The 23352-nt window shown below is 38.1% G+C and overlaps 1 protein-coding gene across 3 annotated transcripts in view; it reads right to left on the bottom strand.

Annotated features, from left to right (window-relative positions):
- The window catches only part of TMX3 (thioredoxin related transmembrane protein 3), an 87885-nt gene extending 78189 nt beyond the window's left edge, over nucleotides 1-9696 (bottom strand). For all 3 annotated transcript variants that reach the window (XR_011966006.1, XM_072604141.1, XM_072604139.1), the window contains exons 1-2: nucleotides 9572-9696; nucleotides 8276-8330 (exon numbers count right to left, since the gene is read on the bottom strand). Coding sequence is in view for 1 of the 3 variants with exons in the window: in XM_072604139.1 (XP_072460240.1) it covers nucleotides 8276-8330; nucleotides 9572-9617 (101 nt within the window). In the remaining 2 variants the exon portion in view is untranslated. The remainder of the gene's footprint in view (nucleotides 1-8275; nucleotides 8331-9571) is intronic.
- Nucleotides 9697-23352: the final 13656 nt, after the last annotated feature.

The following is a 23352-nucleotide window of genomic DNA, read 5'->3' as shown; positions in this document are numbered from 1 at the left end:
TCTGGATTTTAACTTAATAATACATTTGAAACTGCTCACTCCAAATTTGAAAAATGATCTCTTAATTGTTAAATTGGATTTTATTTTCTCAACTCTGATCCTTCTCTACCTAGTCCCTACACACACACCCTGAGGTCTTCCCCTCCCAGGTAGACTTTTTTTTTTTTATTAAAGTCCTCTTCCTTTGACTGCTTACAGAGGGCTGTTCACTGAATAGGTGTTGCCTCACTCAAAGTGAGAACCTGGAAAGACCTTAGCTTAAAGCCCCACTGCATCTGGGACCATCTCAGGTCGTCCAGATTGATATCTGGCCACTGGACCCAGAAAATGAGGCTGGTGACTTTGCACAGCCCTTCCTCACTCAAGTCAGTTAATTGCAAGTCATGTCATCATCTCCCTGATGTTAGGGTCCTCTTTGAGAACGAAGGACAAACCACAACATACAATAGTACTGAATAACCTCTTTTCCTGGATACCCTTTCCTCTCTGGTTATTGTGATATTACACTCTGTCCTGGTTCACTTCCTTCTACTGTCTAACCCATTCTTAATCTTTGCTGATTCTTTATCCATATTATGCCCCCATACCACAGGGGCTCCCCAAGGTTCTATCCTGGGCCCTCTTCTCTATCTCTCCATACTCTCTCAGTAACTTCATCAGCACCCAGCAGTTTAACTATCACCTCTGCAAACGACTCTTCCATCTACATATCTAGCCTCAGACTCTCCCTAAAGTTTCAGTCTACTATCACCAAGTATCTACTGAATATTTTAACCTGATGTCCCAGAGACATCTTACACACCACACATCCCCTTAAAACCTACCTTCTTCCTGACTCTCTATCACCCACATAACCAGTTGCCAATTTTGCCACTTTTACCACTACAACATCTTTCACTTCTGACCTCTCCTCTCCACTCAGCTACCCATTTACTGAAGACCCTGATCACATAATGCCTAGAGATTATTACCCTCCTAATTAATCTCTGTGCACCAAATCTCTTATCACTATATTACATTCTATGTGCTTTTGCCAATAATTTTCCTCAAGCACAGATGTGACCTATATGATTCTCTATACAACCAAACTGCATGGCTTCCTATTGTTTCTAGGATAAAACATAAACACCTCTGATTATGTTTAAAATCCTATTAAATGATGGTCCCAACCTATTTTTCCAGGCCTAGTGGATCGACATCACTCCCCTTTCCACACTCTGATCCATAGAAACTAGCCTTCTCCCTGTTACCCATCCATGACACTCCATCTCATATTATTTGCAATGGGAAAAAAAATACAAGAAGCTCAGATCTGGGGTAAGGCAAAAATACCTATCTTTCACTAGTATTATTTGATATAGTTAGAGATGCCAGTTACAGCAAAAACTGAGGGAAAAATTGAGAGAAAGAAGCAAAAAGGAAACAAAATGAATTCCATTTGCAGGTAATATGATGGGTTCTTTAGAAAACTCCAGAGAATCAATAAAAAATAATCAAGACACATAGATTCAGTAAAATTGAGTATAAAATAAATCCTTAGCATTTCTTCACATCACCCACAAAACCCAGGAGGAAGAGATAAAAGAGAAATTATATTCAAAATATCTACAAAAAGAAAATATTTCCTGTGAGCTAAGACACACAGAAATTATACAACTATAAAATGCTTTTAACAAAAATAGCAATCTTTTCAACAAAATTTCTCTGATAATGATCTAATGGCCTATGTAACACATACACACATACACATACATACACACACAAAGTCCCAAAATCTTAGTGCACTTTTAAGCTTTAACAGCTATTTTAAGCTTTAATAGATTAAAGCTGCATTAAGACTTTGGGGATACCCTACACACATACATATACATTTTATATACTCTCTTTTTTTTCTCTCCACATACATAAAAACAAGAACCATTCTCCAATGGATAAGTGGTGTGGTCAAAGCAAGAACAGTTTTCAAAAGAAGAACTGAAAATAGTCCATGTTAGAGAAGTTGTTGAAAATAAACAGAATAAGACGTAAATTTTCAGGCATAACTAAAATGAGAATTTTATGTGCTTGCCTATAGATAGTTGTTACTAGGGTTTTGTTTTTCTTTCTTTCCTTTTTTTTTCAACTTGGAGGGAGGAGAAAAGGAAATGAAGATAGTGAAAGTATTGCCAACAAATAATAAAAGGATCACTGAAACATTTTTTTTAAGCACCAAGGGAAACAGACCAAAGGCCAGAAGGAAACAGACCAGCAAATGGTTCTAAAAATCATATGTACAAAGTTTTATCTGAAAAGTTTTTATCTAAAAAGGAAAGCAATCTTTACATATTAAAGGTTCATAGTTTCATGTACAGTTTCCTCTTTCTGTTTTACTTTGTAAATGGAAATACTCATCTTATCTAAGTTATTATTTTTAGTCCAGCGCACACACAAAAAATTCACACTGGTAGAGTTACGAAGTGGTGCAATCATTCTAGAAAGTAAATAGGAATTGTGCTTCAGAAATGACTAAAATGACCACAGTCTTTGGTCAGAGATCATACTGCCAGGCACACACATCAAGGAGGTCAAAAATAAAAACAGAAGTTTCACATATACCAAAATACTTGATATGTAACAGCACTTTTTGTAGTTGAAAAGAACTGGAAACTAAATAGATGAACATCAGTCATGTAATGGCTATACAAATTGATGTTCATAATTGTAATGGAATTATTATTGACATGAACTGAGGCTGTGTCATGAACACGCAAGAATTAAAGCACACTGACATATGCAGAATCAAGAAAACAATTATACTAACAACTAGAATTTATATAACAGTTGACAATTTGCAAAATGCTTTACATTATTGTGTGTGCAAAAGTCAAAACTTATAAAGAAGTGAAATTTTAATTAGCTAACTTAACCCTGATGAGATGAAAAATATACCTTTCGGCCTTTTTTGCAGTCATAGGGAATTATAGTTTTGAATACTGCAAAACCTTTCGAACTCAGGCTTTGTCATGGGATGGGATCTGGCTAAAGAAGACATGAAGGCTATATCTGGAAATGAAGTTGCAAAAGATATCAATAAAAATGTTTCAAAAAAGAAAATAAGAAATTTTAAACTACTTAGAACCAAAACTAAATAGAAAGAAAACAAAACTGAATGCCTTGTAATTATAATGGCCAAATTGGCCCCTAGAAAATTCCATTAAAGAATCAGAAGTCTATTAGATGGGGAATAAATATTCTACTACTGCATATACTATCAGATACAATCAATGTGCTGATCGATTTTGATGAACTATCTTGTTCTCTTTTTTTTTTTAAATCATTTTTAGAAGAGATGGCTTACTCGGTAGAGGAAGGGGAGGGAAGTATTTGAAAATGTATATAAAATAAAAACCCAAGACACCAATAAAATGTTTAAGAAGTATAAAAGACAGAAATATAGGAAAGAAATAATGAATGCAAAAGCCTGACATGATCCCTTACCTTCCCCCCCAAACAGTGTCAGAAATGTCAAAGGTCAAAAGTAGATAATGCAATCAAAGAAAGCTATGGACAATAAAACTATTTTGTTAATTCATATAGTAATAATAATAGCTATCATTTATATAATCCTTTAAAGTTTGCAAAGTACTTTATAAATATGATTTCATTTGATTCTCACAACAACCCTAGGAGGTAGATGCAACTATTTTTATTCCTGTTTTACAAATGAGTAAACTGAGAAAGACAACAGTTAAGTGACTTGCCCAGAGTCACACAGTTAAGTTTCTAAGGCTGGATTTTAATTTGTGTTAGATCTTCTCAAGCTCTATCTACTACACAGGAGCAGCTAGGCGGTGCAGTGAATAGAGCACCAATGCAGGAGACAGGAGGACCTGAATTCAAATCTCACCTCAAACACTTGACATTCACTAGCTGTGTGACCTTGGGCAAGTCACTTAACCCCAACTGCCTCATCTTGGGTCATCTCCAGTCATCCTGATGAATATCTAGTCACTGGATTCAAATGGCTCTGGAGGAGAAGTGAAGCTGGTGACCTGCACAGCCCTCCCTTACTCAAAACAAAGTCAAATACAAGTCATGTCATTACTTCTCTGATGTCATGGTCTTCTTTGGCAAGGAAGGACAAACACACATCTACTACATCATTTAGCTGCCTAGACTTAAAGATAATGATGGCTGACAAGGTGTAAAATATAGTAAAAATGTCTAGTAAGTCAATATTCAAGATGTGGAAGAAGAAAGTGAAAGAAGAATGCCTTTGACCAATTAAATTTAATTCAAATCAATTCAGCAAGCCCTGATTAAGTACCTACTATGTGACAGGTACTGTGTTAGGCACAGGTATACAAAAAACACAAATGAAGCAGTCCATACCCTCAAGGATCTTATATGTTTGGGGGGAGCATAAGGGAAAAAGAGGTTTCAACATATACACAAGTAATACAGAGTAATTTTAAGAGTGAGAAAATGCTATTAACTAGAAATATCAGGAAAAACCCACTGCAGGATATGGTATCTGACTTGTACTTGGAAGTCAGCTAGGGATTCTAAGATGCCAAAGTGAGGAGATAGTATATTACAGCTATGAAGAACCACTGTACAAAGGCACAGAGGCAAGAGATAGAATGATGTATATAAGAAAAAGCTTGAAAACAAGTTTGGCTAAACGTACAGTATATGAAGAAGAGAAATGTAAATTTTATATCAGTGTAGATAATGGAACCAAGAGGGGAGAAATTGGAGGCAGGGAAACAATAAGGAGATTACTGCAATCATCCATGCAAGAGAGCCTTAACTAGGGTAGAAACTTAATATATGAAGGGAAAGGAGTAGATAAGGCAGATAAAACTGTGGGTCACTGTCATTTAATCTATCTAAGGTAATGGATAATAATAGTAAATACAACTGCTGAGCTACTGCCTCTGAACTACAGAAATTCTACAATACCAGAGAAAGGTAAATGTCCTAATTTTCAAGAAAGGAATAATGTGATTCAAAATTATATTAATTTCCAATTTTTTTGAAGTTATCACTATGACTTTTGTATTAAATACACCTTAAGTAGCCAAAATTGCGTTAACTAAATGCCATTACTAAATGCTTTTACTTCATTAACTAAAGTAATGTGGCAACATACTTGGAAAACATGTGTGCTTATAAAGTTCTTTTAGGAATACTTGGAGTCTAATCAAGGAGTTACTGGACAAAAATATCTTACCAAAAGAACATCTTCATTAAATAAACTGACTTAAATTAGGACTTGTAAAAACATTAATTTTTACAGGGTTAGTCAATAAAACCTACTATAATCACATCTGCAAAGTGATATTAAAATGTCTTTCAAGACCCTGAAACAGCCTTTATCGCTAACAACATTTTTTAAGGTATGTAAAAACATTAAGAAAAAACTTCAAAAGACTTATTATGAAAGCAAAATTTAACATTCAAATGTATTATTTACCAGAATGGCTTTAAGGAAGACGGCAAATCTGACTTTTAAGAGAAATGTTTCATTTCTTTTTCTAAAGTAGAAAAACTAAGATAAATCTAATAGTCATTCTTCCCTACTGCTGACATGAAACCAAACTCCATTTGCATTACAGAGTGTCTGATTGTTCATCACTCACAACATGGATTGTATCTGATTTCATTTTAAAAATTTGTTCATTGACCTACAGGTCATTTATAATCAGTAAATCTATTTTTAGGTAATCAAGGAAAAAACATAAAATATTAATATGTTTATGTCAAGATAGGATATTTTATAAAACATTTTTAGCATAAAAATTCCTAACTGGTTTGGAAAAAGAAAAAAAAAGTACGAACATCAGAGCATCTAATAAAATTATGCTAATTACCTTTAAATGTACCATAGGATCATAAACTTAGAGTTAGAAGGGAGCTAAGAGGTCAAGTCCAACTCTATCATATTATGAGGAAAACTAAGGCAATATGCACATTTATGCACAGAGGTAATTAAATCTTTGAGAGGTGTCGAGGTCATCAAGTAAAAAAGTGTGGTATAGAGGGAGAAGAGTACCTAGGACTGAAACTTGGCCTTAGTGAATACCCAAAATTATGGGGTTCATATGAATGATAATCCATTAATAGTAAAAGAGACTGAAAAAAGCAGTTGTCAGGTAAGAAGGAAACCAAGTTTAAGGAGCGCTGAAGAGGTCATGAGTGGAAAAAGTTTAAGAAGCACTGGATTAGACAATTAAGAGATAACTGGTAACTTTTTTGGTGGAGCAGTGTTTTGAAATATGGACTAGAAAAAACTAAGAAACAAGTAAGATGTAATCAGAGATGAGATGTGTCTAAATATTCTATCAGAGGCTCTCACCTCTCCCCACATTTTCTCTTTTGATGATATCTTCATCGTGGAAACAGTAATCATCTTTATGCAGATGACTATCAGATCAGCATACTCAGCCCTCATGTCTCTCTTGACTCCCAGATCTGCATCACCAACTAACTTTCTGGACATCTTCACCTGGAAGTCCTTTGACATTGTCACAAAACTGGTACAGACTCTTACCACCTCACATCTGGAAGAGTGCACTAGTCTTCTAGTTGGTTGTCTTCCTATGTCAAGTCTCTCTTCATTTCAGTCCACTTTCACCCCAACAATCAAAGTGGTCTTCCTAAAGTGCAGGTCTGACCAAGTCACTTCCTTACTCAGTAAACTCTAGGGGTTCCCAAACACCTCCAAAATAAAATATAAAACCTTCTGTTGGACAGAACTTAACTTCCTCCTACCTTTCCACCACATATTCTAAGTTCCAGTGACATTGTCCTTCAAGTTCCTCACAATTTCCAGATTCCAAGAATTTTTCACTAACTCTCCCACTGTCCCTGGAATACTCTCTCTCCTCTACCCCCTGGTTTTTCTGGTTTCTTTCAAGTTCCAGCTAAAATCTCACTTTTTCTAAAGTCTTTACTGAGTCCCCTTAATGCTAGTGTCTTCTCTTTGTTGATTAACTCCAATACATTCCTGTACATGTTTTATTCTGACATAATTGTTTCATGTCATCTCCATTAGACTTTGAACTCCTGAAAGCTGTAACTATCTTTTGTTTAATTTGTATCCCTAGAATTGAGCACATCAATTGGCATGTAGAAGATGCTTAATAAATACTTGTGGACTGACTGGCTATGTCATTACCTTATTCAATAAACTACAGTATCTCCCTATTATTTCCAAATCATTCTATGATCATAGCTTTAGAGATGGAAAGGGCTCTTAGAAATAATCTAATTCAATTCTCTCACTGAGGGCCAGTGACTATTAGCGATTTGCCTAAGATCAAGATATAAGTATCAGAACTGGAATTGAAACAGACCCTCTGGCTGTAGCACTTTAATATATTACACAATTGGTCAAATCTGGTTGGTTCATTTCAAAAATCTAAACTAAAAGAATGTCTGGAGTGTGGTTAGGAAGAGAAGGGAATAACTTCAGATTTAGCTAATTTAAGTGAAAGCACATTCACATATTATTGTTATTGAGGTACAGAACTAAATTAGGGGCTGCAGAGATTAGGGTAGCATAAGAGAACATGGGAAAATAATGATGATAAATGGGACATTTTCTTAAAATGTGTCTAGTACTGTTCCTGCATCTAGGAAGGAAAAAAGAAACTTTTTCCTCTTTCTGTAATACAGGGACCAGAAGTTAGTAGTCATAGTAGCAATAATAGTATACTTAAGTTACACTAGAAGTTAAATAGGATTTTGTGATTCTACAGTCAGTAATACTACTTTTAGGAGAAAATTTGTTACCAGCTCCAAAAAGGTTAGTCATCTGAGAACTACATGTATTGGAACAGTCAATGTCTACATTTAAAGAATGGAGTATTTTTTCAAAAAATCACCATTCAACAAATTTATTATGTAATCTTTCTACAATTTACATAAGAATTAAGAAGTTTTTAAGAGTTAAGAGGTTTGGTTTTTTTTTTCCACCTTCATGCTTAAAATACTAAAAAAGTTAATTCTTTGACAACCTCCTCTGGAATAACATATTAAATTGTGAGATCCTAGAAGGCAGGAACTGTCTTTTGCTTTTCTTTGTATCCCCAGGGCTTAGCACAGAGTAGGTACTCAATTAATGCTTATTAACTCAATGATGCCTACCTCCCAAAAGCACCTATATTCAAGCATATGTGCTTTTTGAGTTTGTCTAGTGTTATAAATATATCAACAGTACTAACATGCAATGTTAGGAAATAAGTAATATTTTAAAATCATGTATATATACATATATCCATATACTCACGATTCATCTAACTCTTCTACAACATCTGCATCCAAAGTCTGCCCAAGTACAGCAACTGAAAAACAGAAGAGGAATACTACATATGCATATAAATAATGGTTCTGTATTTTAAGGCAAAGTCATATTCTTTGCAAAAGAGTTTCATCACAATGAGCAGAAATCTTAATTCACTGCAGTATAAAACTAAAATACAGAGAGTGAGTTCATTCCATTCAACAATATTTTTAAGGCATTGTACGCTGTATTTGTGTAACTTTTTTCTGGATAAGTGGCAGCTGTTTCCAGTTTTCTTCTTCCCCAAAATATACAACCCGCTATTCTCTACCACACAAGTTTTCATCTGACTTCTTTCTAACCACCAAACTACTAATGCCCTTCATGCTAGGTATGCTCACATCTGCCCCTCTTTTGATGGAAGAAAATAATTTGGAGTACCAGGACAAAAACAAAAGCTCCAGATTTATGGAATCACTATACCTGAAGTCCAAGTCAACTCGCTGATGCATGCTGCCACTTTCCCTCCGCAATAACTAATTTTATACAAATTCAGATATATTCCTGTCTATCCCTAACCACAGCAACTCTTCCAGGTTGTGAGACTAGCCTAAACATTTAAGAGGCTAAGGTGAGGATCTGCTTCAACTTAGCAGGTTGTTTATTGCCCTGTCTCATTCTCATGGGATTCCCTCTACTCTTTTCCCTGCATGTTAAACCAAATGAAGAGACCTCCTCCTTTCATAGGATGCAGCCCTGGAATTCAATGCAATACATTTATTAAGCATCGATCATACGCAAAGCATGGGAGGTGGGCAGAAGAAGTCCGCAGAGCTGAGTGCAAAACATTTAATACAACTTCTTTATTTTACAGAAAGAGAAACGGGCGGAGAGGTTTAGTGACATCCGAAGTCACACCTCCTGGGGCTCTTCCCATTACACCACAAGGCCTCTCTCTCTGGAGGCTGCATAATGGGCAGGTGGGCTCAGAAGGCACCTAGCTTCATTCGGGTGACCGAAGGGATGCACTACAACGGGGGCCTACGCTAGAAGGGGGGGTGTGGGGTAGCGCAACCGCCCTCCAGCCTACTCCCTCCCCCGCCCAGGACGGCAGCCCGGCTCTCCGCGCGCGCACGCGCTTCTGCTACTCCCCTCCCCCCTATTTCACCGCCGCCTCCGTCCCTCCCCCACCTCCTACCCCGTACCCCAGGCTCTCGGCAGCTGGGCTAGGGCGGGGACGAGCCCCGTCCTCCGTCCCCTCGCCGCCCCGAAGCCTCCTTCCACGCCGGCGCCCGCGCTTACCTGCCGCACACAGGAGCAGGAGATGCCGAGCGCTTCCAGCTCCCATAGTCAACACTGCAGATGAGCGGGAGGCGGCCACTTAAAGAAGAAACGGTAACTAAGCAGGAAGGAAAGGCCGCCGCCGCCTCCGCAGCAGCTGCCGGAAGGGGAAGCTCAGCTGTCACTGCGCGGAAGAGGAGTGAAGGTGTGAGAGACGCCGCCGTTAACCGCCTCGGGAAGCTGCCCCAGCTTCTGAGCATGCGTGGAACACTTCCTCCACGCATGCTCCGCAGTTCTCCTCGTGCCTCTTTCTCTCCGCCCCTCCCCTGCCCTGGGAGTGGATGAGCCTGTGGTCAGGGTACCGGTCTAGGCGGGGGTTGGGCGGCGGAAGTCTGTTGTGGGTGTGGAGCCGAGAGTGGAGGGGAAGACACAACAGCCCGTGGGCCCGGCTGTACAGACCTACAATGAAGCTGACAGCGTTTGGCCTTGACTGGTTTGTTGAATTGCACGGAGCCGCTTTGGTGCCTTTCAGTGGCTGGGCCCTCTGCTAAGAGGGACAGCTCCGTGGAAAGGCACGAGGACTGCGTTGGTACCCTGTGACATGGGCTGGAATGTTAGAACCGTATCCCTAACATCTTATTTATTAAAAGTGTCCTTCAGCGTGTTCATCTTCATTAAGTTACATTCATGTATTAGCCTTCCTTTGAAGTGAATACTTGATTTTATTTGCACTCTTCTGCAAACTATTGGAGCAGTGAAGGCCCAGAGAGAAAGGGGAGAGAGGTGTAGAAAATTGAGGCCTGTCTTTTTCTTTTTCTTTTCCTGAAAAATATATTTTTTTATTCCATAGATTTTTTTTCAAATGTCATTATATTAACCCCACAGTGTATTTCTGAAAAACAGGCAAGACCATATGTGAGAAGTCTTCACAGATTGTAAGTGAATTTCTAAGCCTTCTTAAATGCCTTTTTACTTCACTGAGTAGGCTTTACTCCCTTTATAATGTTTGTTTTCTTTAATTATACTCAAGTGGATCTGTGATCCAACCAATTTGACTGTCCCATTGCAGGGTCCCTAGCCCACGATGATGCGGGTTTACAGATCACAAAATGGGGCTTGCTTGCCTCTGACAGGTAGCTGTACTCTTTGCTTACTTTTCTATGAGAATTCTTACAGTTCCTTCTCCTTTCTACCTGTTAAATCATGTCCAGCTCTTTGTGACCCCATTTAGGGTTTTCTCAGCAAAGTTGGGGTGTGGATTGTCATTTCTTTCTCCAGCTCATTTTACAGATGAGGAAACTGAAGAAGCAGGGTTAAGTGACTTGCCCTGATATCAGGAGAACCTGATCCAACCTCAGGCGCTTAATAGCTTTGTGGCCTTATGTGAATGATTAGACCAAACGCTTGAGTGTTTACAGATGTCTTCCAGAAGGCTTTTCAGTGTTCTGGAGGCATGTTTTGATCAGTACAACATGTATCATCTGTAAAAAGGAGTGTCTGAATGAACTCACTATCCACTAGGAATACATCTTCAAATTTAAATCTGTGATTGAACTCTTAAGACTATGATGACTGCATTTGCTGAAAACCCATTTCTCTGTTTTATGCCCTGCCTGATGTTAATGTCAATAGATGGTCATTAGAAAATATTTTCTTTGTTATATCTTTTAATGAATCTTGGTTAATTTTAATTTATGAATGGTGGACATCTTGTTATGAAAAAACCTCTTAGTGGTATTACAGTCTGAGCTTTTCCCACAACTTTGGTATCTTCTAATCTTCAGATAACATGAATATTAAGTCCTAGATGCTCTCATAATTCTGTTACCTCTAGTATCTATCTTTTCTATATACATGTGAGTGAATGAAAAATATATTTATTAAACACATGCTATATGTCAAGTTCTATGCTAAGCACAGGGATACAAATAGAGAAGCCAGACAGTCTCTTTTCTCAAAGATCTCACATTCTAACTGAAGAAGACAGTGAAAGAAAGAAACAGGTGAAAGAAGGATGGAAAGAAATCTACAGAGAAGATGGGAAGGTCCATTAGTACTTAGGGTTAGCAGCAGGGCAGATGGCAATGTTTCTAGTTTGGGGAGAAAATATTTATCGTTTACTAATATTGTTTGAACCTAGCTTTATGTGACTAGAAAATTGTATAATCCAAAAATCTTACTGTAGAAGTCATATTGACCTCAGAGATCCTCCGGAAAAATGGATGGTTGTAAGAAATGGTTAGATCCTACCCAGTACCTATTTTGAGTCCACCTAAAACTTGTGTTTTGGGTTCCTCAAATTGAATTGATTCATCTGCTGAAATACACTTCAGGCATCCCTTCTTTTAGAGACTACCTACTGTCTATGTGAGGCTAATCAGATAAATGTCCTTATACCCTTGTCTGAACTCTTTATAAAGTAAACTTCACAAAGAATTGCAGGGGAAGCCATACTTTCCCTCTCTTCCTACCAAAGGACCCAGTAAGTTTCTTTCTAAAATTATTTCAGAATTTAGGGATCATTATTGTAAATGATAAGATTTGAAGGGAATTGTGACAGGGCAAAGCAAGTTAGTAAGTGTTAAGAGCCTAATATGTGACATGCTGTGCTACATGCAGAGATACAAAGGAAGGCAAAAATATATCACTTTTTCAAGGACTACATGAAATTAATGGGGGAAATGTAAACAATCACATACAAATAGGATATAGAAAGGGTAAATTGGAGGTAATCAACAAAAAAAGCACGAGCATGAAGGAGAACCAAGAAAGACTTTTTGCAGAAAGTAGATTTTAACTGTAACTGAAAGGAAGCCAGAGAAGTCAAGAGTCAGGGCTAAGAAGAGAGAGAGTTCCAGTCATGGAAGACAGCCAGTGAAAATACCGAGAATCAAGGGATCATGTCTAGTGCAAGAAGCTGCAAGGAGACCCATGTCACTGAATCCCAGGGTATGTAGTGACGAGAAAGATGTAAGAAGGTTGGAAATATGAGAGGTCACAAGATTGCAAAAGGCTTTAAATTCCAGAGATGTCACAAGGGTAAAATGGACAGGACTTGGCAACTCATTGGATATGAGGGATGTCTTTGTTCCCATCATCTATACATATCTTTTTTTTTTTTATTTTATTTTAGATATTCAACTTCTCTTTCTCCCCCTGGCTGCAAGTACAGTATCCATTCACAGGCTTGATCCAACTAGTAGTCAGCAAAGAAACTTCAGTCTGCTCCATTTCCTGCTCTTTTCAGTAGGTCCAAAATTATTTTCACAATAATGTGTTTTTAATTTCTAAATACTGTAAATATGAATAGGCATTGCCCACTTTAACAAAAGCTCTTTAGGAGGCCCTCAATAATTTTTAAGAGCATAAAGAGGTCCTGAGATAAAAAAAGATTGAAAACAACTGATCTAGTACAAGCTTCTCATTTTACAAAAGAGGAAAATGAGGCTTAGATAAGTTGAGTGCCTTATCCAGGTTCAGTCAGGTTTATCAGGGCCAAAATTTAGGTCTTCAGATTTCTAGTCCAGTATTTTCTACCACCACTACTCCTCCTACTACTACCACCATCACCACCACCACTGTTGCTTGTACTCAGTATTATTGCTACTGTTAGTAGTATTTATATAGTAGTATTTATAAAGCATTTATATAATGCTTTAAAGTTTGCAAAGCTCTTTACATATGTTATGTGATCTTCAGTACAACTCCATGACATAGATGCTATCATCCCCATTTTGCAGGTGAGAAAACTGAAGTTAAATTAAATAGATTGTCCAGGGTCATATACTTACCAAGTATCTGAGGCAGGATTTGAACTTCTGTCTACCTTGTCTCTAAGTCCTGTGCACTATCCACCTTTCTATATACTATTGCTATATAGTCTTCAAAAGATGAATGTAGTTCTCTTGTCACTGCCCTGTCAACTCCTTAGGTTAGACATTCTACAGTATTATATTTGAAAGTGTTAACAGGATTTTTTTTCTAAGCCAGTCTCTAATCTGAGAATGTTCCCTGCAGCTGCAAAGCAGGCCTAGGGATGGGAGTACCAGTAATGAAGGAATTTAATCAGTTTCAAAGTGAGGAATGTTCTCTTAGCTGAAGTCAAAGTGCAGGTTATATACTTCAATCAAAGTAGGGAAGAGTTCAGGAAAGTGGATTACAATCATTTAGTGGTTTTCCTCAAGAAACTCCTAAGTCCCACAATACAACAGTCCTCGAATCAGTCTTTTGGGGGTTGTGACCACCTGCTCTAAAGTTCAGAACCAGAGTTCTGTGACTAGAATAGGTTCTACAGTCTTTGATTCAACTCACTTAAGGTCCAGTGATTGTGAGCATTGTCAGAATTTTGATTAATCAATTTAAACTGCATTGTGTATCTCTGACTCAGAAGCTAGAGAACTAGCTCTTGAGAAAACTAAATTATTACTGTATTCCTTATACATATCGTATCAATTAACATGAAAATTGTAAATTCCCTTCTCAAAAGTAACTTTCTAAACATCAAATCCTAAGTCTTTTGCTTGTTTTATTTTTACTGTTAACAAGCTAATCTGTAGCACAGTGTACTAACTTTTAGGAAGTATACAAAAATGAGTTTAAAATCTTCTACTCAAATGAGATGGCATTATCATTACTTGTTGGATTGTTAGAAGCCAGTATAAGTGAACCAAGGAACATTACAAACTTTTCAATAATATGTTCTGAAGCAAGTAATAAATGACTGACTAGAGTAAAAAAAAAAAAAAAAAAAAAAACTTCACCAATACAGAATAGTGGAGACATGGTTAGAAAATAATTTGCCTGGAAAAAAAAATTGGAGGTTTTCAACAGTCAGTCAACTAATATTTTTTAAACACTTAACAATGTCATGGGCACTGTGGTAAATGCTGGAAATACAAATACATGCAGTAAGGAAGACAATGTCTGCCTTCAAAGAGCTTACCTTCTAATAGAGAAGACAGCACATAAAAGGAAGCTGAAAAGGCTGAGAGAGAAGAAAGGAACATGGTAAAGTCCAGAGGAGTTAAGCTTGGTGGGAAATAGATAAATTTTCAAGGCACCTTGAAATTGCAGGCTCAATTTGAGTGGATTAGGTGTAGCAACATAAAAGTCTTGGGCATTAGCAGCAGAGACTCCAAGATTAGTGAGAAAATACTATTTTTTTTAAATTTTTTTTTTATATTTATTTTATTTTTTTATTTAACTCTGATCAGAACATATGTCCTGTAAATCTTCCATGGAGATTTTACCCAATAGATAAAGGATGAGAAGGCTTCCTCTAATTCTCTTAACATTATGTTGATACAGTAGATCTCTCTTTCTGTCCGTTCATTAGTTTTCCCTCGCTTTTACCACATCACTAACCCACTTTATTTTTCAAGGGTGTCTATTGGCTGGATGCATAGTCAGCTGATTTCAGAATTTAAAAGGAGGAAAGTAGACAGTATCACTTCTGGAAAATTATACATGTTTTTAACGATTCAAAGTTTCTTTCGAAAACAAATACTCATCTTCTTAATCTCAGGATTCTTTTGATGATGTCACATGGCCAGGAGTGATTGAGCACCAGTCTCCAAAGAACTGAAATTGAGTCACCCAAAAGGCTATGTAGAAGTCCATATGATGGGCCTAAGTAAGCTTTACCTCACTGCCACAAGAAAAGCTAATTAGAGGTGTTGATAGGAGAGGGATATCACATACACACAGATAACTATAATATACATGAAGAAGTTATAAAGCAAAGAACTTTGTAAAAGTTATCACATAATGAGCAAATATATGAAGGCAATGTTTAAACTAGATTTTAAAAGGATTAAATGGTAGATACAGTAGTTCTGTATCTTTTTCAAAAGTATAAAATATGCTCTATGTTTTGAAAAGGTATTTTGCTGCTCAAAAGAAAAAGTAACCCTTTTATATAAATCTTCCTTTAGAACCATACTGGCTTTTAGACAACTAAACTGGTGATAGTGAATGTTCCTTTTCTTTGCCTAAATAATTAAAGAGTCAAAAGGAAAAGGAAAGAGAAGACTACAGGAAGGTAAGTGGGCACAGGACTAATTCACAGTCAATCTCTTTTTTGTTTTACAGAAAGTAGTAACAGAAATATAGTTGGACCAAATGATTGCTATCATTGTTTAATGTAGTCAATTAAGATTTGATTTTCAGTTGGAATAAAGTTCTGAGTAGCTAAAGAAAGAAACAGTTTTATTTCAAGACCTGCTACTGTGGTAACTGATCCCACTTAGAGAGAAAAATTAAATACATCAATTAACTGATTAATAGATTCCTAAATTCAGACGTAAATCTGAAATATCTGCTTAGGTTTTTAGGTGATATCTACTGAGGCTTGAGCAAATATCTCCAAATATGAGGGTTCATATGATCATAGATTTAAAGCTGGAGGGCTCTCAATATTCATCTATTCCTACCCTGTTATTTTGCAGAGTAGGAGATTGAGACTCATTGGGATTAAATGAATTTGCCAAGGTCACACAAGTAGTAAAATGAAGAGCCAAAGATCAAAACCAGGCCTTCTAAGTCCAAGTTTATTGATCTTTTCAGTGAAACCCCACTGCGCAGAGGCAACTGGTGGTAGAGTAGGTGGAATACTGATCCTGGAATCAGAAGGGCCTGAGTTTCTGGCCTTAGACATTTTTTTAGCTGTGAGACCTTAGACAAATCACTTAACTTTTTTCCTCAACTATAAAATGGGGATAAAAATAGTACTTGTCTGGCTAAGTTGTTGTGCCTGTCAACTGAAATAATATTTATAAAAAGTACTTAGTAAAATCCCTGGCACATATAAAAATGCTTATTCCCTTCCCTCTTCAATTTCTACCCTCTAACATAAAGCCTTTTATTTCAAGGATAGATTCCAGTGGAAATCCTTAGGACAGAATTTTCCAAACTGTGGAGCATGTATCTCTATTAGATTGTGAGGGCAGAAACCACTTTCTGTCTCTTTTTGTATTCCTAGCACTAAGCACAGTGCCTGGCCCATAACAGATACTTTAGAAATGCTTATTGATTGATTGATTTGACTGCACCTTAGTTTATCCCCCCCTCCCCCCCCCCCCCCCCCCGCCATGTGGGCACCTATACCCCCTGCTAGATACTCACTTCTGCCAAATACCTGAGAGAGCTCTTCCCTGAGACCTAACTAAGACTTAGGGATGTTAAAAAAATATCTGAACTCATTCCTGAAGGACTGACAAACTACATCCCCAGTCCAGTGATTCTGAATCCCCAATTGTTGTTTTTCAAACCCCACTCTCCGAGGCTTTCTTCTGTCTGCATCCTTATTCCCAACCCTCTCAACCCAGCTTCCCCCCTCCATACTCCCTAACTACCATTTCTAAAGCTATCTACCCCTTCTACCCTGCTCTCTGGAATATCTGCTCCATAGGAATGAACTTGCTTTCATCTTAAATCTTTTTTTCTTTTCCATTCCTTCCATTTTCTATTTTTCAGTGAAGCCTGGCTTTCTTCTTCCTACTGACATAACCTCTCTGGCCACCTTTTCCAGTATTCCTTGCATTTTGATCTATATTCTTCCTAACTCATTGATTTTATAATCTTTGCTCCCGTTTGTCACTTCTGGACTCTCCCTCAATCCCATTTATGTAGTAACCTTTCTTCCTTTGAGATTCACTAAATCTGTGTTTACCACCCAGTCAAGATTCTGGTAGGTTTTGTTTTGTTTTGGTTTTTACTAACCTCCAACATTTCCTTTCTTTCCTATATGAGTTCAATTCCTGGCTCCCACTTTTTCTCTACTCTAGTGCCTATGATAATATTAGGGACTTCAACACGTATACTGATAATTTCAACACCCTAACCTAATAATTCCTCAATTTACTTATTTCTCATGACTTATTCCACCAACCCCACCTCAGCTATACACACAGATGATCATATCTTTGATGTTGCCATTACCTATAATTGTTCCACATCCACTTTCATCAACTTTGAAATTATCTTACATGATGAATTTGTGGTCATTCCACCTTTCCATCTTAGTTGCAACCTCTAAGCCTATTTATCCTCACCATGACCTCTAACCCCTTCCATTACTCAGTTTCAATTCAATTTCACAAATATTTTAAAACCTTTCATAACCTGACTCTTTCTCTCTCTTCCATTCTTCTTATACTTTACTCCCCAACAAAACGGTGTTATTCAGTGACACTCACTGGCTTTTTTATCCTAAGTAAATAGTGGTAAGCAAGTTTAGCTAGAAATTCTCTTATCACACCAGCTTTGGACATTTTTTTGACCCTCAAATAATATGACTTAAAAAAAAAAGTCAGTTCTGTAGGATATTTTTTCCTTTATTCTTAAATTAGTTCTAGGCATCCAGACAGATGGACAAATTCTCCAAATACTGGATTGAACCAGTAATAAAGTGTGATTGGGGATAAGGGGAAGCAAAGGTTAAGGTTTTAAGATGAGGCTTGGTAGAAGCTGAAAGCATCTAACCTATTTAATGTATAACTTTATGCCAATAGCAAAACCATCCTTATGTTACCAGAGTTTCAAAGGAGAGAAAAAAAAAATTATAGTGTTACTATGACAGCAAAAACAAGCCTGTCTTCCCTAAAGAAAGGAATGTTGCCAAAGGTAACATTTGGAGATAATACAAACTACTCAAAAAAACTTGCCTGTAGGTACTTTTCTTTTTTAACACCAAAAAGCTGGATCAAACAGCCTCAGCAGCAGTGTTAAGAGTGAGCTAAATTGATAAAGCATAAAAATAGATAACATAGCAGTTTAGAAAAAGATATAATAATACAACGTACCTTAAAGTATTGAATACCAAGGAATCACAAGTATAGTAACAAAATATCATCAGGCTACTGTGAGAAAAGAATATCCATTGAACTGCTCAAATCTATAAATTAATGATTACTTACTGTGAGAGGATTTCTTTCACTGTGATTTAGATGTAACAGTCACAAAACTAAATCCTTTCAAGTTTCAGGATGTGCCCCTGGTTCAAGGATAACTTAAATTTTACTTTGTACAACATTACAAATTTCATTCCTTACTCTCTTTAGTCCAGTTATTTTAGTTTATTCTCATAAGGAAGCCCTTCATAATATATGTTTTCCTTTTAAATCTTTTTTCTCCTGTGTCTTTATGTTAACTAGATGTTGCTAACATGAATTATTCCAGATACAGATGATCGTGGTTTCATTCCTTATGTACATATGCTTTTTTTATTTTGTTTTTTGCTTAGCCTTCTTAGCTGTTTCAGGGCAGTGAGTTAGTGGCATTCAATTCAATTCAGTTCTCTTTAATTATAGCTGTGTCTCTGAGAGTTGTTGTAGTAGCAAGGACCCTGACATACACAGGAGGGCCTGCTATATAGGTTTTTAGATCTGCTTTTCTAAAAAGAAAGCAACTTGCGAGGGGTGAACGATATACTTTAATCAAACACATATATCATTCACTTAGTTCTGGGGGAAAAGTTAGCACCTTGAACTTCAGAGAAAATATAAACAGGGAAATAAAGCCCAACAGACAGGACTTCCAACTGTTTGACAATAAGCAATACATACATCACAGATCAACAGACAGATCCAACTGTATGACCATTACATACATACATAGTTACCACAGAGAGAAGCACCAACATCTGGGTTTTCAAAGGTGGGGGGCTCCTTAGCTACTACCCAGAGTCTCATCTGGCCAAACAAACACTTATGATGACTAGACTCCAAACAAAACCTCACCTCAGAGTACATATACACTTTTAAAAGCCAGAGGACATCACAAGCCTTGAGAACCAGAGCCTCATTAGAAATTAACAAAAGGAATGGGCCTTCCTATAAAACAAATCTGCCCTAATCAAGCTTCCCTTAATGGATAGGCCCATTAATGGGTGGGGAAGATCTTTAACTCTCATTAACATAATTAACATTGCAGTTGCCTGTTTAAAGGCAAGAGGAGTGTAGAGTGTGTTCAAGGAGGACCAGTACCTTTGGTGTAATGGCTGCCAAGTCCTTTTCAGGGCTCTTTCTACCTTTGGTGTCCACCTGTTCCATCCAACTCTCTCCTGTGGCTCCAAGAAACTGCAGCATGCACAGCAGCTACACCCCAGTATCCACAGACAGGCCAAACCAGGTTGAGAGTAACCAAGGGTACTCAAACCCATTGGTGAATTAGAAGATGTCTGCCCCAAGCATGTGAAAACTTCCTTTTGTGAAATGGGCAGTTGAGAACAATTTATTCCAGTGGCCATGAAGGCAGATGAAGCAGGCAGTGTGGAGTGCTTAGAGCTTGGTTAGACACTGAAAACGCCAAGGTCATCCACTGCGTCCTGCCACTGGACTATTATGACTCTGGAGGAGAGAGTGAGATTGACGACTTCGTGCAACTTTGCCTCACTTAAATCCAATTTACACACAACACAAAATCCAGTAGACCTGGAAGACAAACTGCTCTTGTTGCGAGAGACCTCAGCAGGTATCACATCCAAATAGCAGCCCTGAGTGAAACAAGGTTGGCAAATGAAGGCCAGTTTACTGAAGTTGGAGCTGGATGCACATTTTTCTAGAGTGGGCACACTGAAGGGGAGTGCTGTGAAGCTGGCGTGGGTTTTGCAATCAAAACTAATCTAATCAGCAAACTGGTATGCCTGCCGAAAGGAGTGAATGACAGGCTCATGACATTGTGATTGCCACTCACAGGAAAACACCATGCAACCACTATCTACCTATGCTCACACCATGACAAACGCTGATGAAGTCAAAGAAAAATTTTATGAAGACCTAGAGACCTTTATCATTAATGTGCCAAAAGAGGACAAGCTTATAATTCTGGGTGACTTTAATGCTAGAGTAGGCTCAGACTACCAGACTTGGCAGGAAGTCCTAGGGAGAAATGGAATTGGAAACAACAACAGCAATGGTCATTTACTATTGAAACTTGTGCATCACATGATCTTCTCATCACCAGCCCTGTCATCTGTTTACCTAAATGCAATAAAACTTCATGGATGCACCTTCACAGCAAACAGTGGCATCTAATAGACCATGTAATTGTAAGGAGAAGAGACAGACAAGATGTGAGAGTGACAAAGGCAATGTGTGGTACAGAGTGCTAGACTGATCATAGACTTATTGTTTCCAAGCTAAATATTCTCGTTCACCAAAAGTGACACCTCCAAGGCAAAATGACCACCAGAAGAATTAATGTCAACAAATTAGAGCTCTTCTCTGAGCATGGACAATTTGTTGCTAACTTGGAGGGAAAGTTGAATCAACACACAATTGGCAACAGTGGAGCAAAGAAGGAGTCAGCAGCTTTCAGAGATTTGGTACAGCAATACATTTGCTCATCTGGATCAGAACACTCACAAACATCAAAACTGGTTTGATGAAAATGATGGGGAAATTCAGGATATACCAGCAGGATAGTTCATCCACCTCTAAGAGGGCAGCATTTAATTCCATCAAAAGCAAAGGGCAAGCAAAGCTTGGAGAGATGCAGGATTCCTGGCTCAGTAAGAGGGCAGGTGAAATTCAGTTTTATGTTGATAGTAACAATCCAAACTGCTTTTATGATTCCCTGAAAGCTATTTATGGATGATAAACCTATGGTGCATCAGAACTATTCAGTGCTGATGGAGACACATTGATTAGTGATAAAGACATGATTCTAGCAAGATGGATTGAACATTTCCATAGTATTCTCAATAGACCATCATCAATCAATGCTGAGGTCATTGACTGTTTACCTCAGGTTGAAGTCAATCCCTCCTTAGCTGAACTTCCAACTGAAGAAGAGATTTTGAGGGCTATTAAGCTCCTTTCATGTGGCAAAGCACCTGATGCTGATTCTATTCCAGTTGAGATTTACAAGGTAGGGGGACCATTGCTCGTACAAAAACTGATTGAAATTTTCCAGGTTATATGGCAAGAGGAGGTTATACACCAGGACTTGAAGGATGCCTCCATTGTCCATCTCTGTAAAAGTAAAGGGAATAGATTGTCCTGCACCAGTCACAGTGGGGGGTCTCTCTCTTAGTCATTGCTGGCAAAATTCTTGCTAGAGTCCTACTTAATAGGCTGATCCTTCACCTGGAAGATGGTCACATACCAGAGAGCCAGTGTGGCTTCAGAAAGGGCTGAGGAACAGTTGATATGGTGTTTGCTGCCTGACAACTCCAGGAGAAATGCCAGGAGTAGAACAGAGGTCTGTATACAACATTTGTAGATCTGACCAAAGCCTTTGACACTGTTAGTCATGAGGGCTAATGGAAAATTTTGTCAAAATTTGGTTGCCCAGAGAAGTTCATCAGTATTGTATGTCAACTTCATGATGGCATGTTTGCCTGTATTCTGGATAGTGGACATTGCTCTTGTGCCTTCTCAGTCACCGATGGAGTGAAACAGGCTGTGTGCTTGCTCCCATGCTTTTTAGCATGATGTTTTCTGCCATGTTGTCAAATGCTTTCAATGAGGATGAACATGGCATCAAGGTCAACTCCCATACTGATGGTAAGTTCTTCACTTGGAAAAGGTTACAAGCCAAGACCAAAGTGGTGGTACTGTTGGTGCATAATTTTCTGTTTGCAGATGATTATGCACTCAGTGCAGCCTCTGAAGCTGAGATGCAATAAAGTATGGATCAATTCTCTGCTGCCTGTGTTAATTTTGGCCTAATAATTAACACCAAGAAAACACAGGTTCTCCATCAGCCACCACCACACCATCCATACACGGAACCATTGATTACAACAGATGGAGAAGTTTTGAATACTGTGAATAAGTTCACTTACCTTGGTAGTGTACTTTCCAGGGATACACACATTGACAATGAGGTTGACACACCCATTGCCAGAACTAGCTTGGTGTTTGGGTAGCTCAGAAGAAAAGTTTGGTAGAGAAGAGGTATTAGACTGACTACCAAATTGAAGGTCTACCGACCTGTTGTGCTGACCTCATTGTTGTATGCCTATGAAACCTGGACAGTGTACCAGTGCCATGCCAGGAACTTGAATTGCTTCTATTGGAACTGTCTTAGGAAGATTCTGAGGATCACCTGGCAGGATAGGGTACCGGACACTGAAATCCTTGCTCAAGCTGAACTGCCAAGCATTCAAATTATGCTTCAGAGAACGCAACTCCAATGGGCTGAATGCAAAATGTATGCTTGCCAAAAAGACTGTTTTATGGAGAACTCACATGGGGCAGGCAATCACATGGTCAGAAGAAGTGATACAAGGACACTCTCATGGTCTCTCTCAAGAACTCTGGATTTGACTGTGCAACATGGGAAACACTGGCACAGGACCACTCAGCATGGCGTGCCCACATTTGCTCTATGAGCAAAGCAGAATTGAGACAGCAAAAAGTAAACACAGGATACACAAATTTGGAGTATCCACCCCAAATATTCACATGGACCATCTGTGCTCAATCTGTGGTAGAGCATTCCAAACTCATATTGGTCTGATCAGCCGCAGTTGGACACACTGAAATTTCACTTTATCATTTTGGTCTTCTTCGAGAACAAAGCACAACAACCAACCAACCTACCAACCATAAGGGGAAGAGGATAGTTTAGATGGCCCTACCTTTGTAATGTTGGTACACTCAGTCTTTTCTAATCATTTTCTTTCTCCTTCTGTTGAGATTAGCAGTGGTCAGGATCCCAAAATACTGACACACCAGGTCCTACCTGAATGAATATTGCTTTATGAAGTAATCTCTGTTAGTGACATGATTTTCTGTAAATTTTAAAACTGTTTCTCAAGTGACCTGAGGAACTGTCAGTATTCTTTTTCCTTTTTA

Source organism: Notamacropus eugenii, chromosome 4 (genome assembly GCF_028372415.1).
Source record: "Notamacropus eugenii isolate mMacEug1 chromosome 4, mMacEug1.pri_v2, whole genome shotgun sequence".
Lineage (NCBI taxonomy): Eukaryota > Metazoa > Chordata > Mammalia > Diprotodontia > Macropodidae > Notamacropus > Notamacropus eugenii.
The sequence above is the reverse complement of the archived record's forward strand: the minus strand, read 5'-3'. Positions and strand labels throughout refer to the sequence as shown.